The 18,688-nt window shown below is 35.3% G+C and overlaps 1 protein-coding gene across 2 annotated transcripts; it reads right to left on the bottom strand.

The window, feature by feature from the left end:
- Positions 1-431: 431 nt before the first annotated feature.
- On the bottom strand, positions 432-18,457 carry LOC109029650 (uncharacterized). 2 transcript variants are annotated; one of them, XM_019040203.2, is made up of 12 exons: positions 18,267-18,457; positions 17,067-17,229; positions 15,718-15,880; positions 14,147-14,264; positions 12,817-12,878; positions 11,709-11,833; positions 10,815-11,028; positions 9,463-9,594; positions 8,142-8,273; positions 7,089-7,426; positions 6,251-6,386; positions 432-5,216 (listed from the first exon to the last, which is right to left on the bottom strand). In XM_019040203.2, exons 2-12 carry the CDS (start codon positions 17,216-17,218, stop codon positions 5,163-5,165), a joined length of 1,626 nt encoding a protein of 541 aa, XP_018895748.1. In that variant the 5' UTR covers positions 17,219-17,229; positions 18,267-18,457; the 3' UTR covers positions 432-5,162. The 2 variants fall into 2 exon arrangements, with proteins under 2 accessions (XP_018895748.1, XP_018895747.1); XM_019040202.2 differs by having other exon boundaries at positions 18,096-18,442.
- Between the last annotated feature and the right edge of the window lie 231 nt (positions 18,458-18,688).

Consider the following 18,688-nt stretch of genomic DNA (forward strand, 5'->3'; position numbering starts at 1 on the left):
ACTGATTGGGAATATTGGAGGCAGTATCAGGTTATCGAATGAAAAACAAAAATACACAGTTAAAATTCAGCATTCATAAGTCAACATTGATAAGAGAATGATTTTAAATTATTTTGCCAAAAAGAAATGGTCTGTAGCTGAGATACTGCCTATTGAACAACAATGCAGAAGTAACAATGTAGCAACCTTACCATGACTATATCAGGCAATACTGCAGCCACCTTAAAAATGGTGTGGCAACGTTGCTACAATATTGATAGGATGCGGTGGATCACACCCAAGAAAAGCCTTCTTTTTTCTCGACTTGACATAATTTTGTGAAAATAAAATACAAGAAAAATACGAAAATTGTTAAGGCAAAGAAAAAAGAGACCGGGCAAATGTTACAATCAAAGCAAGGAAAAGGGGGAAAAAAGAAAAACGAAAAAAACTGATACAGCACATTTCAGGTATATTTGAAATGGAGTTGCAAAAAAGCAGTCCTAATATTAGAAAACTAACAGCATTGCACATTATATACGTTTACAAAAAAGTAAAAACATAAAAAAGGAAGATACATAAGAAAAGAAAACAATTGAAAAAAAAATTGGCTACTTAAAATGAAAAAGTTAACATAGTATTTCAATAACTAAGAATGGGTACTAACTAAAAAACCTGCTCAGTATATGAAGTTGAATTATTCAGGGATAAAATTAGTTAACAACATCACTCGAACAGACGGTTACGAAACAACATTGAAAACAAAAAGAACTTATCAACCCAGTATTAATCAGGATGTTATTTCATTTCTCTGTCAGATGACAATCATAAGGAATAAAGGCATTGATGATTGAGTTCAACAAGTGCGACCTTTCTTTCTCCCTCCATTCCAGCACGGAGAGCTTTTGGAACAGAGTAAAATTTAACCATACCTAAAGCATCAGATTAATTTTGTTTATGTTTAATAAAATATGTTCAATAATTATCTTCTAATTTCTTTGCTATGTTGTATTAAAAGCTCACAAAACCATGAAATTTTTCAACTCTATTTATTTAAAAGAACAGTCAAAAAGGTGGAAATTTCAATAAAATGTATAAATGGCACATGGACTATCAATTTGCCTCACTTAAATCAGCAAAATCTATCAAAATTGCTTCTTTCTTTGCATGGTAATTACACTTTGGCTTCGTAGTTACCTTGAAAGGGTCAAGAAGTAGTGCTCATTTCTGAAGTTCTACAGTTTGAGGTATTGTTTACATGTCGTTTAATTTTAAAAAAGAACATTCTAGGTGCAATGTGCTGAAAGAAACCTGAACATAAACGAAGTGTACGGGAAGCTTCCATGCTTACATGAATGGAGGGAAAGGAAATCTGAGTGTGCAATACATTAAGAGAGGAAAACACTGACAATGGTAACTAGGAACTGAAATAATAATTGAGATGCGTTTGTAGTAACATCATGTGTATCTACTGAAAACTAAAGCAGGGAAAGGATAAATGTTAGTGGAAAACTGGCTCAAAAATAGCAAAACCACACACGAATTAATCTTGGACCATTGTGCAGAGAACAGTGAGAAAATTTTTTTGACATCAACTTTAAAACAATATTTCAAATTCCAATAGAAGATACTTGCAGTTACTGACGATGATAGATACTGATGATAGCAGAAGCTTGTAAAAAAAAACCAAACCGAAACTTTCACGCTGATTTGAAGTTTTCTTTTAGTTGACAGACCATCTCCTACATCAGACTAGCTAATCAAGCAGAGTATTACACTAGACATAAAAATCGATCATGATGATAATCGATAATATAATTGGAAAAAATTAGCTTTCATTCAAGACAATTCATCGATTTTGTGGAATACAGAATATGTGACTGCAGGAATTTAATAATTAAGGTTGTGGAAGTCTCCCTACGTAGAAAATCGGTAGCAGATTAACTGCTTATAAGTAAATACATCGAACAGCCACAAGAGAGAAATGGATCTATCTATTATGGCTGAGATAATGATTATATCTTGAATTTCTAGAAAGATACAGGAGGAAAAATTATAAAGAAACTTAAATGATAGACTTATACTAGTTTAAAACGTAACTCCTACCAAAAACAACCAATTAAATGTTTTCTTTTCTTAGATAAGTTAGTTCAAGTTTATTTAAAAAGTTGGACAGACAGAATAAGAGCTAACACCATTAAAGTGACCCATAAAAACCAGTTTTCAATCTTTCTTTCTGATAATGATAAGTAAAATATGTACTATGAAAATCAAATGGCAAGAGGAATATGTAGTAGTTAGTTGTTATGTGTATAAGTTGTTTCAAAGAAAGCTGCACACAAATAATCAAAGTTCCAGCCATGAAAATTAGAAATAATACTTGGAGTTGAAAATCTATTAATTTTTCTTGGACACAATTAAAAAATGTTTAAAAGCGGAAAATGTGTAAGAATTGGTAAAAAAACAAAGACTCCAGAGGATTTGAAACAACGTCTGAATTTATCTGTCCCTTTTTCTTATTCGATTTCATGGTTTATGCAGCCTCAAGCATGAAAAATCGAGTGTTTTTTTTTAAAATTTTGAAGCAATTTTAACGACTTCTTTTGCGATTTTTTCCTGAAAGTTCTCGATCTAATGAGCCTTAGTCAGAAATGTTTGGTCCATTTTGAAGGTAGATTGAGAATTCTTTTGTGAGAGGAGTACCTCTCTGAACGATCGATTTTACATGAAATGCTTTGTTTTCCTTTGTAGTTACGAGCGTTCACCATTCACAATTTAGTAAAAGAGAAAAATTCAAGCACTTTTCAGGCACCTCCCTAAAAGTCAAGGCCTTGATAAAATTTTAAAATCAAGTAAGTCCTTTATAAGTGTTTTTTGAGGCTCCATAAACCATGTATTTATAGTGTGGTGCAAAGCAGGATTAAGTAAAATGGAAGACACTTAGCAAGTTGAAACAATAAGAAAACATAAGTGAAATGTGAGTGATTAATATAAATGGAAGACTCAAATTTTAGGACGCTACCGAATTGAACTAACTCTCACCTCTTAGTTTCATTTTAAAGCTTCTTACTACACAACCAACACTATTAAATCATTTTGTTTGATTAGAGGGCTCATTTCTAAAGTTACAAACATATTCTTACACACAATTTACGATTATCTATAGATTGCTTCAGATATTCAATTAGGGTATAAATAAAGAAAAGAAGGACAGAATACTCATTTTTTGCAAAAGTTTGAGAAACAGGACTTATTTTTTCCTGAGATGATTTTAACACAGTTATTACATTAATTATGGATTTGATTTTCATGGCTGGAAAAAAAACAGAATACATGATTCGTATCCTTAAAATTATATTTTTCAGTAAAGGTAATTTGGTCCACAAAACCCTTCCTCTGAGATGATCTGCTTGCCAGTTTATACCTGATAATCAATTTGATGCCCAGAAATGGAGGTAATTAAACTATACTAATGAAAAATTATACTGCCGAAGGGTATGATAAAAATATACACAAAAAACAACTACAGCTAGGATCCAGCACAGAGACTACATTAAGAAGAGGATGTTTTTATGATCTGCAAGAAGCTGAGGGCCAGTTGGCATGGAATGAAAGGATACTTTGGAGACTTAAAAAGAAGTAAGTACTGTAAAGTATTAATTATCAATTTGTTCCATTATCCAGCAGGGCATTCAAGAACAGCCAACTTTGTAATATTTTTCAAAAGGAGGACGTCGGTTAAAAGTGAATTTCGGAATTTAACCCCTTGGTTCCTTGTAGTGATGTTTACAAATGTACAAATGAATTTCAACCATCAAAGTAAAATTCTGGGACATTTATACTTAACAGACCCTGTTAGAAAATTGGTCACAGATGCATGATATGCATGGTAGCTCACCTAAAGTCTCACGAAATATTCAGACATGAGAAACAGTGTAAAAAGCAGGGACAAAGAGGAAAAATTATTAGTTTGTAACGGCAATAAAGTGAGTTTTTCACAATTTTGAACATTTCTTCTATGAGCTCAATGATCTGGCATTTTTGTCTTCTAACACGAAATATTCCTGCAATGCTATGGACAGTTAGTGCTTTGCTATAAAATTAGTCCAGAATAATTGTAAAGAAACTGAGAGCTTAACAGGCAACAATGATTGCTGGGCTATCTATATTTTGGAGAATTGAAGGATCTCAATTTGTTCAATAGTCACAGGGATGGTGTGGGACTTTTGAATCCTCCTGTAGATTGGTTAAAATTATTTTGTAAATTGGAAAAGAATAGTACATCAAATGGAAAAAATAAATAGGGATGCACCCTGTAAAATGACTAATGAAAGGGGAGGGGGACAAAAACAAATAAATAATACCCTTGCAGAGATTGGGGGGAAGGGGGGAGGAGGAGGAAAGACATTTCCTTTCCTAGCTAATAAATTTACAACTAACCAAGGAAGAATTTTAAGTTAACTACATATTCATGTACAATTTCATCGTTGCTTTAAATGATGTGAACAGTGACAAAAGTGGAACTAACAAAAAACTAATAAGAGATCAACTAATCTTGCTGTCAGCCATGTTGGATTCCTTTGCCTATCTTTGATAAAGAATGGATGCTTACTTCATCTAAAAAATGCTCTTGAAAAAAATATTTTCTACAAACCTGACAGAGAAAGAAATGAAGTGTTAGATAGAAAAAGGTTAATGTTGTAAGTAACTGTACAAATTCACCATATTGTTTCCTGCACGAATAAAATTAAAGAAACTATTAAGACTTAAACTTAATGTGATAAAAAATGAACTAATAATAAGACATGAGAGTAAAATGAAACTTTACAAAAATAAATTCAAAGGAAGGAGAAAGACCAATGCAAAAGGCCATGATTACAAAGTACAATTACAGGTAAAAGAGAAAAGCTGCAGACATGGAGAAACGCAAGAAAATTAAGAATTGACAAACGTAAGGTTGTTTGTACGGAAAAATTAGCAGGATAAAGCCTTAACAAGAAAAAAACTTACATGATGAAAGGGCAATGACACTTTTCACACAGACAAAAAACAGAAAAATGAGATTTTGATACAAACACAGCATTTAAAGGAAGGAAAAATAATGGAGTGTGGACGCTGCGCAAGTAAAATAGTAAAATTTGAATTTTTAGCATCTACGATTAATTTTTTTCCTTGAAGAAATTTCAGTCAGAAAATCCTGAGGCATCTCCTCGGCAGATTGGACAGGTGCGATTTGTCTGAAAAGGAAAATAAAGCTGAGGTAATCATACAATTCAATATGTACTAAACAAAGATTGATTTTCTTCATGAATTCTTTACAGTCAGTTTCAAAGAGATCTAACAATTTGGAGGCTATGAAAAATTGATAAGGTTCTGGTTAGAACTTCAGGTAGGTATTTTTCACATACAGCACTTAGAGGACTTCAGAGAGGATGAGTTTGCGTTGATCTTATGTTTTTACAAAACTGAAACTCACTCATACTTTTAGCTACTTGCATAGTTATAAAGAGAAAATAGCATAGTTTGTAAGCTTTAACTTCTTTACTCCTGATTCACGAGACCTTCTTTTCTGAATGAGCCATGAGTACAATGTTAGAATAAATTGAGTTTATTTTCTAATAAAGGTGATACGGTGATAATTTCAACCAAGGTTATTTTGTTCCAACCAAATGAAGGAAACAACCAAGGAAAACCAAAATTGGATCATTCACTTTTGTATGAACTGAATTTGAAAACTCAAGCTGCCAGCGGGCCGATTATTGAAACTTTAAAGCAGCCCCATACGACATCAAATTGTGATGTATTGCACGGTTAAGATAGGGCTTTTTCTTGTCGTGTCGGGCCAGCATAGTTTCAATAACCGAGCCGCGAGGTGTATGATAGGGTGGATCGAAAATTTTGACTTTGAGAGGGGAAACGCATATCATAAAAAAAAAGTTGTCAAATGGGCCCCATATGAAGTACCAAAAATTTCGCCGCATAAAATTGACCCCTTAGTACTGCATATACGCCTGAAAGGCCTACTTTTTTAATATATTATAATAAAGGTTCTAACAGATGTTTTCATACAGATTTTGTCAAGTTGTTGTCCAAAGACGGAAATTTCGTCCGTTTTGACGTATCGATCACAAGTAAAGCACAATTGACCTGTTTTCACCTGATAAATAGTTACAAGCGCCCTCCAGAATGGCCCATCGACAGTAATGTCATAAAAGTGAGTGTAGATAGGTAATCCTAATAGATTTTGCCAAAAGAAAGTGATTCAACTTACCTTTAGCCACTTATCTATACAGTTAATATGGAATTCATGAGAGCAAGGTAGACCACGGATCATCTGATGATGCTCAAAATCACACATGCAAACAACGCAAGAAGTCTGGTCACTTTGATGAGACTTCGAGTCAAAACTAGAGGGCAAAGCAAAAATGAAAATGATTAATGACACTGGCATAATATTACAATAAAATCTTGATAAGTCAGATTTTTTCTCCAGTCCTGACAAGTTCCTCATAAAACCATTTAATCGATTTTTGGATAGGTCCTTGAATACAAGGACCTATCCACTGACTTTATTCCACTGACTATCTTCTGACTCTAATTAAAAAATCTGCCACATTGATGGTTTCATCATCAAATTTCAAGAATTGGACAAATGCAGAGTCTTCTTGGGACATATTGCTAACATGTGAGCATGCTGTGCAGGCAGTTAAAAAGGATAGAAACGGAGCCAGTCACCTATCTGCAACGAAGGCTACCCGACACAGCACTGCAGCCTTTCTTAATCTTAAAATGGCTAAGTTGCTGTACACATGATTTCAGACTATTCTTACTTGAGCACTGTAAAATCGGCTCTTACATATCTATGTATTCTGATTTGTAGAGCAAAGAATTAATATGGCAAAATACTTTCTTAACTACTTGGCATAAAACCTGTACCTATTGCTATGTTCATTTCCCATCCGGATGGTGTCTCCAAGTCATGAGAATAAAAGTTAAAAGTGAAAATGGAAACAAATAATGAAAGAAGGCTCACTACTGCTACGCAACTTTCGATAAGTTTATAGTAATTATGAATGTTAAGATACACTGAAACAGGAGTATGAACTTACCGGAAAGACGGTAACTGTTCTATTAACATACGGTTAAGACCTTTCGGTTTGGCTTCCCCTAGTTGTTCTGCTAAATTGAGCAATGCTTCGTAGTTTTCATTATCATCTGAATCAGGACTCAGGCGAAGTGAGTTCAATTCATTTGGATTAAACCCAGAGAGAGGTTGAACGCCTGCAAACATAGCTACGATTTGTAACCAGCTGTGATATGGATTGGAAGATGGTGAGAGAATGTGTCTGCGCCAACGACGATCTCGGTTCCAGACTTGTGTTGCTGACGAAGGTGGACGCAAACGACCGCCATTCATTACTTCTATTGATCCTACACTAGTCCGTGGCTGGAACAGATGAAAATATGATTGTTTATATAAACTGGACATAATACATGGTATAGATTGAGCAATCTTTAGATGAAGAGTAAGAATCTTTTTGTATGTATAAATTTAATTTATTTAAAATAAATTTTGTATGTATAATACCCTTGAGGTCGCCACTTTTTGAATTCAAGAGGGATGGAGTGTCATAATGCAGGAATTCGCACATATTCAAAATTCTTTCCATTAGTTGGCAGACAGGGATGTTTTGAACGCTGGAAATAATCATATTTGACTTATTCCTATCTTTGCAGGTCAAAAACAGTTGAGATTTTCATCTCGAAGATTGCATTTTATTATGTAAGCTCTACAAAAAATGCATATGATGATTTTCATCCCTTCCCAACTTGGTGTTTGGGGTGATGAAAAGAGCTAAAATTTCAGATATGTGAGCTAAATCACATTTGATGCTTGATTTTTCCTACTGATGCCTGACAAAACCAAAAAAAGTTCTATTTTTATGTACCCTGAAGTACATATACCTACAGAAGTATGCAGAAATAGGTATGTGGCTAATGAACAACACTAATATCATAGTCAATTACGTACAGCCTATATACAATCTAGCCTGCTGCAGCAAAATGTTACCAAAAACTTTTGATTTGATGTGAACAAAAAAAATCCAGAAACAATGAAATTTTAAAAGAACAGGTAAATGCGAAAGAAGAGAAAAAATTACTTCTGCGAGGATGAGACTCTGAAGTGAGGTAGGAGGAGGCGGGCTTGGTACGAAGACAGGGTTCACATGCTGAAATGCTGCCTGCTGGTGTTCTAGAGGAGGTGGAGTTAGAGGCTGAGCCACGTAACTCATCTGTAATAAATGAAACAAAAAATAAAAATCAGGAAGAGAATTGTAACACGGCATATTTTCTTAAAAGTTTGGAAAAAAGAACTGATAGCAACCTTAATTTGCAGAAATATGCATATGAAGTTTGAGCCTTGATATGTTCAAGCATGCTCGTAACCATCTTTGAATGCATCCTCATTTGGGCAGCGTTAAGCAGAAAGGAACCAAGCCACATAGCTATTGCCAAATTTAATCAGGCAATTTAACTTTTTACATTACTTTACAAACGGTTGTGCAGATTTTTGCGCAAATTTCAGTGAATTTTCTGTATAGTGCAAACCAAATTTCTTGAAATTTTCACAGGAATCCGAACAAATATTTGCTTGTAAAAATTAAATTGCAAAGTTAAATTTGGCAATTGCTGATGTGGCTTGGCTCCTTTCTGCTAAATATAGTCCATTTATGCCTACTTAAAAACTCAACTCACTCATCTACTATATTAAAAACAGGAAAAATATATTTTTACAGAGCGTCTAGTACAATGATGATTCCTTTTTCTGAAAAAAAATTATAATGTTAGAACAGAACTTTTTACAAAAGCAATCAAACTTGATTTCCTCAGTCCTAAAGTTATTTTAACACAAGAAAGAGATAGTGGGAAGGAGTTCAGAACTGAGGAAAGAGTGTTTTGTTCCATCTCCAGCAGAGATAGAATTCTTTCTCTCTCTCTACTTTGGACTGATTTCTTTCTTTCGTTTTTTCATTTCGTTTTTTTTTTGTTCTTCTTCCTTCTGCTAAGAAAGAGTTGAGGATCTCGTCTTGTTAAAAAACGACGCGTAAGCACATATTTTCAAACAGTTAGAGCTTAAAGCATTTGTTCCCCGATTACATTTGTCGCGGGCAAATGATCAAATCAGGCAGTTTGTTGAATGCCTTGGCAATTATTCTTACTTAGGCTGAAATTCTAATTATTTCGCTAAATGTAGACGAAATAATTCTCTGATCATGAGAAAAATAATTCTCTGTAAAAATTTGCTTCATACAATGATAAATAATTTATCATTAACTTAATAATGAAATATTGCAACAATAATAATAATAATTATGAAATACTTAATAATGAGCTTTAGTTTTTCTGAATTCCTTCACAGTCATCCCTCGGATATGAACTAATAAAATGTAGATACATTTTTGGAATGAAAGCAATACTCACTTGATAATTGGGTTGAAATGGAGCAGTGGCGAAAGTCTGAGAAACGTGGACTTGTGGTGTAGGAACAGTGGTTGGGGGACGTAAATTTAGATGGGGATTTGTAAACATTGGTATAGGCAAAGTAACAGGCACCTGAAAATGCATAAAAATTGAGATTGAAAGAAATGCATTGAACTTGAATTAGGATGGCAAAAGGGTTTTCAGCAAAATTTTCTTTCCCCTCTCCTTAATATTCCAGGTTTCCCATGACTCTTAGAATTTCCATCTCCCTGACTTTTCCTGATTCTTTTCATCCTTTTTTTTTTCCAAATAAAAAAAAAAACACAAAAATAAACATGCCTCAGCGAAAAGTATTGATAGAGCCCACTATTAACATTTCTTTTGTTAAAAATCGGAATTTGTCAAATTTTTAGATGTCAATAAGCTACGAGACTCCTTGAACTACATTAGAGCTCCATTGTAATCATCAAGAGTATTTTCTGTAAAATATGCTGTACAGTATCAGATACACACATACCTAGACCTAAATAATAGACCTAAGTAGGGGGATAGCAGTAGCCCTTAATCATGGTGTCTAGATTTCTTAACCATGCTCATTCCCTGAAAAGAAACCAAAGTTTTCTCTCCAGGGTTGCCAGCCAAATTATTTTTTTCCATTCCCTGACTTTCCAATATTTTTCCCTGACTTTTAAGTATGGATCTGACGCAGTCTGTTAAGTGAAAATGAGTCAGTTGATCCCGCAACGCGAGCCCGAGACCGCCCGTGCCTAATTCCATGAAAAATCAGAAAAATCCCTGACCAACACCGATATTCCCTGATATTCCCGGTTGATTTTTTTCCCTGACTTTTCCCGGTTTTCCCGGTCGCTGGCAACCCTGCAGATATGAAAATAGATTTTTTTTTTATCTTTCAGCCGATTCTTTGGCACACATTTAAGTTTTTAATTCCAAAAGAATTCCTGATGTTTATAATGTCCGATCAATTAAAGCTTCTTTATTATTATAATGGTTTGAAGATTAAAAAATGTGTGATTCAGGACGTCAATAATGGCGGCTCAGGCGCATTAACATAAACCTTAATAACGATGGGTACTTAAAATTTCCGCAAAATTCGAAAACGAAATGGATCTAAGTGGTAGAGGAAAAGATTACCGGTTTCTGGGGCAGAATCCCTGATCCTCTCCCCACCCCCGGAAATTTTTAATTCCCTGATAAACCCTGTTTTTTCCCTGTCCTAGAAATCATAATCGTAAATTATATAGATTCATCTAATTATTGATTGAAATCACCCCAATTTCCTCTTTATTTCAATTGAGATTGCACATGGGGAAAAATTGTAGAGGAAAACTTACCGGAGTGACATCAACAACCATTGCTGAGTGAGAATGTTGGTGCTGATGAGGATGAGGATGTGGGTGTGGATGCACATGAGGGTGAGCATGTGCATGCGGATGTTGATGCTGGTGGGATGGATGTGGGTGTGGTGGTGAGAAATTTCCTGAGTGGATACTGTCCCCTTGCTGACTCCAGCCCAAGTCTCTATATCGAACCGGTCTCCTCAGTGGACTGAAGAAAAACAGAGAAAGGAGGATGATTATGTATAATAATAGAAACATTAGAGAAATGCTGTTAAGAATTTAGAGGTTTGGGTTTTCTAATTTATGAAATTGAAGTTATACTTAACTGGAATGAGACAAGCAATATTACAGGTCAGAATCAGAAACTATCTAAGCTCTTGACTTGCAGGGATAAGAGACATCATTAAGACATTTAGATACGGCTTAACCATTAAAAATGGATTTAAGCTCGGTAAGTTTTGCTGGGTTTACAAAACTCAGCTTGTGTAACAATTTGCAGAATCCACTTAGTCCAATTATGAGAAAATTGTACAATTCTGTATAAGCCTTCAGACTGCAGGATAGAACGATACCATATCTAATCACTACAAACATTGATTGTAGAAATTGCAAGAAAATGTATTTTTGTTTTCAACCTCTCCTTCATCTCCTTTTACGGTAGAGTGGCTAGGAAGAAATCAAGAAAGAATGGAAACATTAAATATTCAGAAGAGGCACACGACCCAAGAATGGGTCAAGTAGTTTCATGGTAAGCATTTTCTAAATTTGTTTTTTGACTGAATTTTCAGCATGATCTCACATGTAACTAAATGTATTGTAAAACATCCAGATTTTTTCATACAACCTGACAACCTTGATAAAACCAAGGGTAAAAATCATCATAGATACCTCCTTCTCCTTCGACAGCGCTGTTCCCAATCCCAGCTTCTTGGATGAGGCTGATAAGATGGAGGTGGAGTGGTGTTGATTTGTTGATGAGACATTCTCAAACGTTTCCGATCAGGACTTTCACCCTGCAGGAAAATTTGAGATGAAATTCGGGTATGAAAAACAGGATCAGTTGAACCTATGAACTTGATATGGCTCAAAGCCGTTGGTTGCCTTGTTATTAAAGTTTACTATTCATCAATGACTATACAATAGACCTTATACTCTTAATGTTTATTGGAGAGTGTGACCGACCTGAAACTTATTTCGCATAATAATTTTTTGCTTTTTCGTATTTCTGTAAAGTTGAGCGTGTGAAATCATCCAATTTTCTTGATTTTTCATGTATTGTGATTTTGACAATAGTAAACCAACGATATGAAATGATTGTAACTAAATTCACTCCCTGTTTCCTCATAACAATTGTTAGCACCCCTAATTGCTTCAAAATTGCTTCTTTATCAAAATTTAACAACTTCCAAATCTCTCCGCGCGCAGCCCTACCGTCGACCATCTGATTTGGAGAGAGGAGGCCCGGCCATTTGCAATTGATTCGATTTCCTGAGGTTGCGCGACGCGCATTGCAACCTTCTTCCTTCCTCTCTATCTTTACTTTTTTTTTTCTGAATTCTGCTTCGCGGCTGATTGATTTTGTGTTCAAACAATATACGTAAAGATCTACAAAACTTTATCATCTCTCATCTGATTTCGCTCTCCCACAACTACCGAGAAAGCAGCTCACTTAACAACAACGCTTACAAATGCTAGATGTTCTAATTTTCAGCCTCCAGATTTCTTGTTTCAGTTTTCAAAGTCACTGATTTTGGCATATTTCAATACTCATTCTAGGTGCCACAGGGTCAAATTCAATCATTAGTTAATGAATTAATATCTGGCATTATAACTGTGAAGTAGTTAAGCGATGAGGGAACTAGTCAGTATTCAAACTTCACAACTCCAAAACATTAAAAAACAGCCCTACAGGACCCTTTAAGTTACACTACGTTGAGATGCACTACAGTTTCCTCAGCAAAGTTTTAAGAACACTTAATAGAAAAAATGATCTTACCTCTTGAACGCCAGCACAGAAATAAGGTGGAGAGTGTGACAGTTGTGGACTTAAACGAACATCTGCACCAAAAGAAAGAAAAGTCATGGTGAAAACTACAAATATTTTTGAATTTGGAGTTGATCATACCACAGGAGTGCAAAAATTACAGAGTTGCATATAAATGGCACATAGTACAACAAAATGTCAGCCTTTTCTTTCAAAATTGAACCGATTTGCGATTCAGAACTACAATTTCTAGCTTTGATTAGAAACAACATATGTGCCATTAGTTCTCCTGTGGGCATGAGAGTTTTCACAGATGAGTCAGAAATTTTAGTTCCTAATTGCAAAATTTAGTCTAGTTAGAGTTTTATTTGGACGGATTCAACTGGAACAAGCTTAATTGAAAGTTTCAAGGCATTGTATTGTTTGGTTCTCTTTTAAAAAAACTAAACTTTTGAGAAAATTAGGCAACAAGAAGTGCAATTAGATTATTTCTGGTTAAACCCATCCATTTAGAATGATAAGATTGGGTCAGCTAAAATTGTCGGTTGTTCTAAAAGAAAGACATTCAACTTTTTATGCTTCATGACATCTGTGACTTTCGGATCAGGAAAAAAGAAAGCTGTTTCTCCAGATCTTTTAAAAACTCAAGCCAAAATTTTTTGCACTTCTGTTTTGTCAAAAGAGCATTCATTAAGAGGTGGAAGCATGAGTAAGGAAAAAATCTTAATTGGACTTCATTTTGCAATTAGGAACTACAATATCCGGCTCATCCGTGAAAACACGTATGTACATAGGGAAACTAATGGTACACACATTGTTTCTAAAGTGAGCCAGAAATTGTACCTGGTTCCAATTTGCAAAATGTAGTCCTAATATTCGAAATAAAAGTGGAAAAAACTACATGGCTCAACCCAAATGGTTTTCAAAGTATTTTTTACACCATTAAAAGGGGCAGATAGTGGGTGAGAATAGTTGAGAAGCTGTGAGTTGTTCAAAGGTTGAAGCACTGGCATAGGGTTAAAAAATCCAGGCTTAAAGAATTTCTAGGGAAAAACACTGAAGCCAACAACCACACTTCAGCCTTTAAATGATGAATAAAGATGATGACTTGATTCCTTCCCCCATACATATATTTCTGTCTCATGCATCATCCTCGATGCAATAATTACTTAATATAACTAGGAAATAGGTATGCTTTCTTAGAATTGTAAAATAAGGCAGAACACCAGGTGAAGGATGAGTGCTTGAAAGCATGACACTTAATGCTTTCTTCATTGTTTCCATGAAACTTTCAAATTTTGGTGAGAAAGGACCCCTATACAAAAATATTAAAATTCTGTACCTGAATGAGTTCTACGCAAATTAGGCCTCTGACTAGCATCATGAGCATTTGGTCCCAACAGGTTACTGTAATTGAAGTTTACTAACTCCTGACGCCTAAGTAGAGGTTCATCGGCCAGCTGAAAACAAAGAAAGAAAGTTAAGTTATTATAATTTCTTTCCTATTTTTTGAATAAAAAAATTAAATTGGATAGAGCATCAATTGTTAGGCTTCAACAAAGTATTTTGAAAATATTTCTCCAACCCTCTCAGATTTTTTACGGTGGGCCTGTGGCAAACTTTGGCTAGAGCAAAAATAAGAGTTGTTTCTCATAGAAAATGTCTCAAAAATCACAATGAGCGCATCAGTGAAGTCTGAGGTGCACTCTTTACTTCACAATTTTCATAAGAAATTTGCGTTTTTTGAGCTTCCCACTAAAAGAACGATACTACGGCATAGGTGAACATTTCGTTAGAGGAGTCATTCCATCCAACCCCTGCTCACAAGGATACTACCTACGCAATATTCAACATAGCCGACACCAATCCGCCAAAACTTATGTTGCGGGACGATGATTCTAATCACCTAATTACAATGGGCGTGTTTACATTCACATTTTTCTTGTGTTGATAGATATCCGCCTAGGTTGACCTTGTGCTCTCCTCAACTTGCGCACGAAAGTGTCGGCCATGTTGAGCAGGGATTGAATGGAACGACTCTTCTGACAAAATTTTCAGCCGTGCTATAGTATCCTTTCTGAAACAGGAGGCTTAAAAATACGCGAATTTCTTACACAGATTGTAAAGTTAGGAGTGCATTTTAGAGTTTGCTGATGCGCTCATCGTGATTTTAGAGACATTATCTATAAGGAAAAACTCTTATTTTCATTCTAGCGAAAGTTTGCAACAGGCCCATTATTTTTGATTCATTACCTTGCAGTTTGGAAAGTGGCTGCATTCATACTGTGCTGATACTAAAGGGTTCACCGTCTAGTTAAGTAAGAAGTTGAAAATAAATGAAAAATATGCTTTTTCTCTTCGGAAAGGCGAAGAAAGAAAAAGGGAATCAACCAACAACTAAAGTGTACTGTATGAAATTGAGAAAACTTACTATTTCAGTAAAAATCAAGTAAGTTTTCAAGGGATTACATTGGTTAGTTTTTCAAAGAAAATATAAATTATGATAGGAAGTCTGTTGCGTCACACATGAAAACATGTGGTTTCGCGCTGCGGCCATCAAAATACAGTAACCATTCAATCTCTCTCAATTTTTAAGATGTTAATGAATCTAATTTTGGAAACACATTCTCAATAAATTGATTTGACAATCAAATGAGTTCACATTCAGATAAAATACAACATTCAACATAAGAAAAATTTAAACTGCCAAAATTTGCATTCAGAATTGATTAGTACGAAAGAGAGCTGGGTTTTCCCCTTGATGTGAGATGTTTTCTTGAAAAATTCATGAGAAGTTTTCCTGCAAAATTAGAATCACTGTTTTTTTAAAAAATTTTCTGGTCACTAAGAACCTCTGTAAATAAGTAATATGAAACTTTCATTCTAACACAGAAAAATGAACAAAGCTCTTACCACTTCATACAAAGGGGATGCCACCTCATAAAGAGGAGGAGTCATGTCAAACATTGGAGGGGAAATGCGATCCATGGCTGCCAAGGAGTCAGTGAGAAATATACCCGGTGGTGAATTATTATCATGTTTAGGAAATGCTACATTTTGGAATGGATCTTTATCCCTATTGAACAAGAAATAATAATAAGAGCATTAATACATGGAAACCAAGAGAGAAAAGAATGAAGTCAGCAACCTTAAATTACATCAAAAAGTGAAATTAATCAAGTTCAAAGTCTCCAATAATTACCAAAGATTAAAGGCCAGTTACAGTTTGTGTGGATCCCTTCCATTCTTTCCTAGGTATACCTACCTTCATCTACATTTTCAGGTAGGTGATCAAAATGAGGGGGAAGGAAGGTAAACACAGAACTATCACTGCTTCTTGCAAGAGGAATACAAACTACAAGGTTCCTGGCGAAATCTTCCAACCCTTCTCCCTAATTTCCCAGGTTTTATATGACCTTTGAATTTTCCTTCTCCCAGTCTTGTCCTGATTCCTTTCAATCTTTTATTCGAAATCAAAAGAGACACGAAAATAAAAATAGCTCAGCACAAAGTATCACTAGGGTCTCGAATTTCCGAGGGGAAAAAGTCACCACAGACCAGGAGAGAGCGATGCAAGAATCAGTATCAAAGAGCCATGAAGTTAACCAAAAAATTACAATGGTGCACAGAAGTTATCAAATTTCCCGGTTTTGCGTTTTCTCTTCTTGACTGATCTTGTCTATCTATTTATTCCTGTTTTCCCGGTCGCTGGGAACCCTGAAAGTATGATTCGGAAACACTGCTTAAAATTTCAGAAAGAGGTTATTCTAATAAGATTGATATTTATTAGATCCCTAAATCATGCATGGGAAAAATGGATTGCTGATATAACATTTCAGTTGTTAGAAAAAGTAACTGCAAAGTTTCAAACGTACATTTTACAAAAACGGAAAGCTAATTTAATCACAGGAGTGGTAAAATTAGCAGTTTTTTATTGTGAAATCTACATTGAAACATTGCAGTCACTTTTTTTAACTACAAAATTGTAAAATCAGCAATTTTGTTTCTTCTGTGTGGGTCGAGATATCCAAATTGAGATCAGTATGGATATATTGACCCACTTTGCCTGTTTGCCACAACATTAGAAAACAATGTCAATACAAAGGAAGTGCAGCTACATACAAGGGCTACGAACAATTGAGTGGGATAGTGAGTATTCTTTTGTCCAAAGGTGGGAACGTACGTTTAGCAAGTAACAATTAATATTTAGGAGTGAGCTTTCTTGAGGGGAAAAATGTGGATTGGCCATTCAGCCAACTTACCCAGAGTTGTATCGCTGACGAAAGTTTTTAGAATATGGGGCGTGAGCATGGTAACGAGGTTGAGGACGGTTTGGTCGGCCACGATGCTGATTAAAAGGCATGTGACAATTGTATGGCGGTGGGTTCCGGCCACGATTTTGTTGATGGTTCATCTTGAGCTAATCTAAACAGATGGATGAGATTAGTTGCAGATAACATGAACGGTGTAATACATCTTGAAAAGGAGGCAAATGTCACTTAGGTAAAACCTGTAAAGAATTCTGCTCAAGGCAGTTACTTCAAATTTAAAACCAAGAAGTAATTACCGAACAGTTCTACGAATAGGCATCATCAATCACTTCAAAATGTAATGCAGTTGTAGAAAGGATCCAAATCGTAGGTTAAGAGAGAAATTGCCCAGTACTATTGCTCTAAATTATACCTAGGTAAGTAGAATATTTAGTGAAAACTGAGAAAACTGCATGCATTAACTTTTAAGCAGCTTAAATGTCCTAGAAACCCATTAACTAGAGGCGTTTACTTAAAATTTGAGAAAGATGATGATATGATCTGTCAACAATTGATATGAGAGTGTGTCGTGATGCAGGAGATGAGTTACAGTGACTAAATACTTATTGCACCTAGGAAACATGGATGGTTGACTGACCTAGTATACTAAGAAAATTTACCTAGAAATAATTCGACAAAGCAGGAAAATAAACCTACTGCTTGCAAGCTTGAGTGAGCAATTTTCAGGGTTAGGGATTCATGTAGCTCATTGCCACAGAACTTAACCAAAAAAAAATGGAGGTAATGCGCCCTGTTCTACGTACAGGAAATGAGGTAAAAGCTCAAAGAATCCACCAGGATGGCATTAAAGCTAGTCGAGATTAATGAAAGTCAGTCGAGACTGCATCAGAAGGTATTATTTCTTTTAAAGGCAGATGGAAAATGAGAAACAGTAAAAAAATGACCTTGGCTGTCTACCAAGCTCCTACAGAATTGTGTTTCCTCAGAGCATTTCAATAATATGGGGAAAGATAAACTTACGGAATTTATGTAGTAAGATTGATAGTGAAGGGAGTTTGTCTGTTAGTTTGACAACTAACAGCTTTTCAGCAGATTTAGACACGTATTTCACAATAAAGGCATAGCTAGGAAGTAGGTGCTCTCATGTAACACTTGGGAGAGGGTGTTTCGAACTTGAAACTCAGAACGTACCGAAGGCTAGACGAAACGTTAAGCAGAAACTGAAGGCAGATTGAAGAGGTAGACCTAAGAAAACCACAAAATTAATTCTAATAACATTATTTACAAACTAATTTGACAGAATTGATGACCACCACCACTGTTCATGATCACTTCACATCACCACAGACACAGATTTACGGGAGCATCAACACAGCACAGCAGACACAGGCAGGCAATTCACAGCATACGGGGTATCTCAAAAGTCTGTGACCATGTCCGATAGCTTTATCAGCATCTGGGTTGAAATACTAAGCGGAAAGTTGCTGTCGGCTGTCCTCTCATTCAAAGATTTTTACCTTTAAAATGTTTGTCTTGTTACAAATAATATACCGTTCTCAAGAAGTGGTCAATTAGCTTGGGTAATTAGTGTCACTTCTACAGAATTTCGAGAC

Source organism: Bemisia tabaci, chromosome 2 (assembly GCF_918797505.1).
Source record: "Bemisia tabaci chromosome 2, PGI_BMITA_v3".
Taxonomy (NCBI): domain Eukaryota; kingdom Metazoa; phylum Arthropoda; class Insecta; order Hemiptera; family Aleyrodidae; genus Bemisia; species Bemisia tabaci.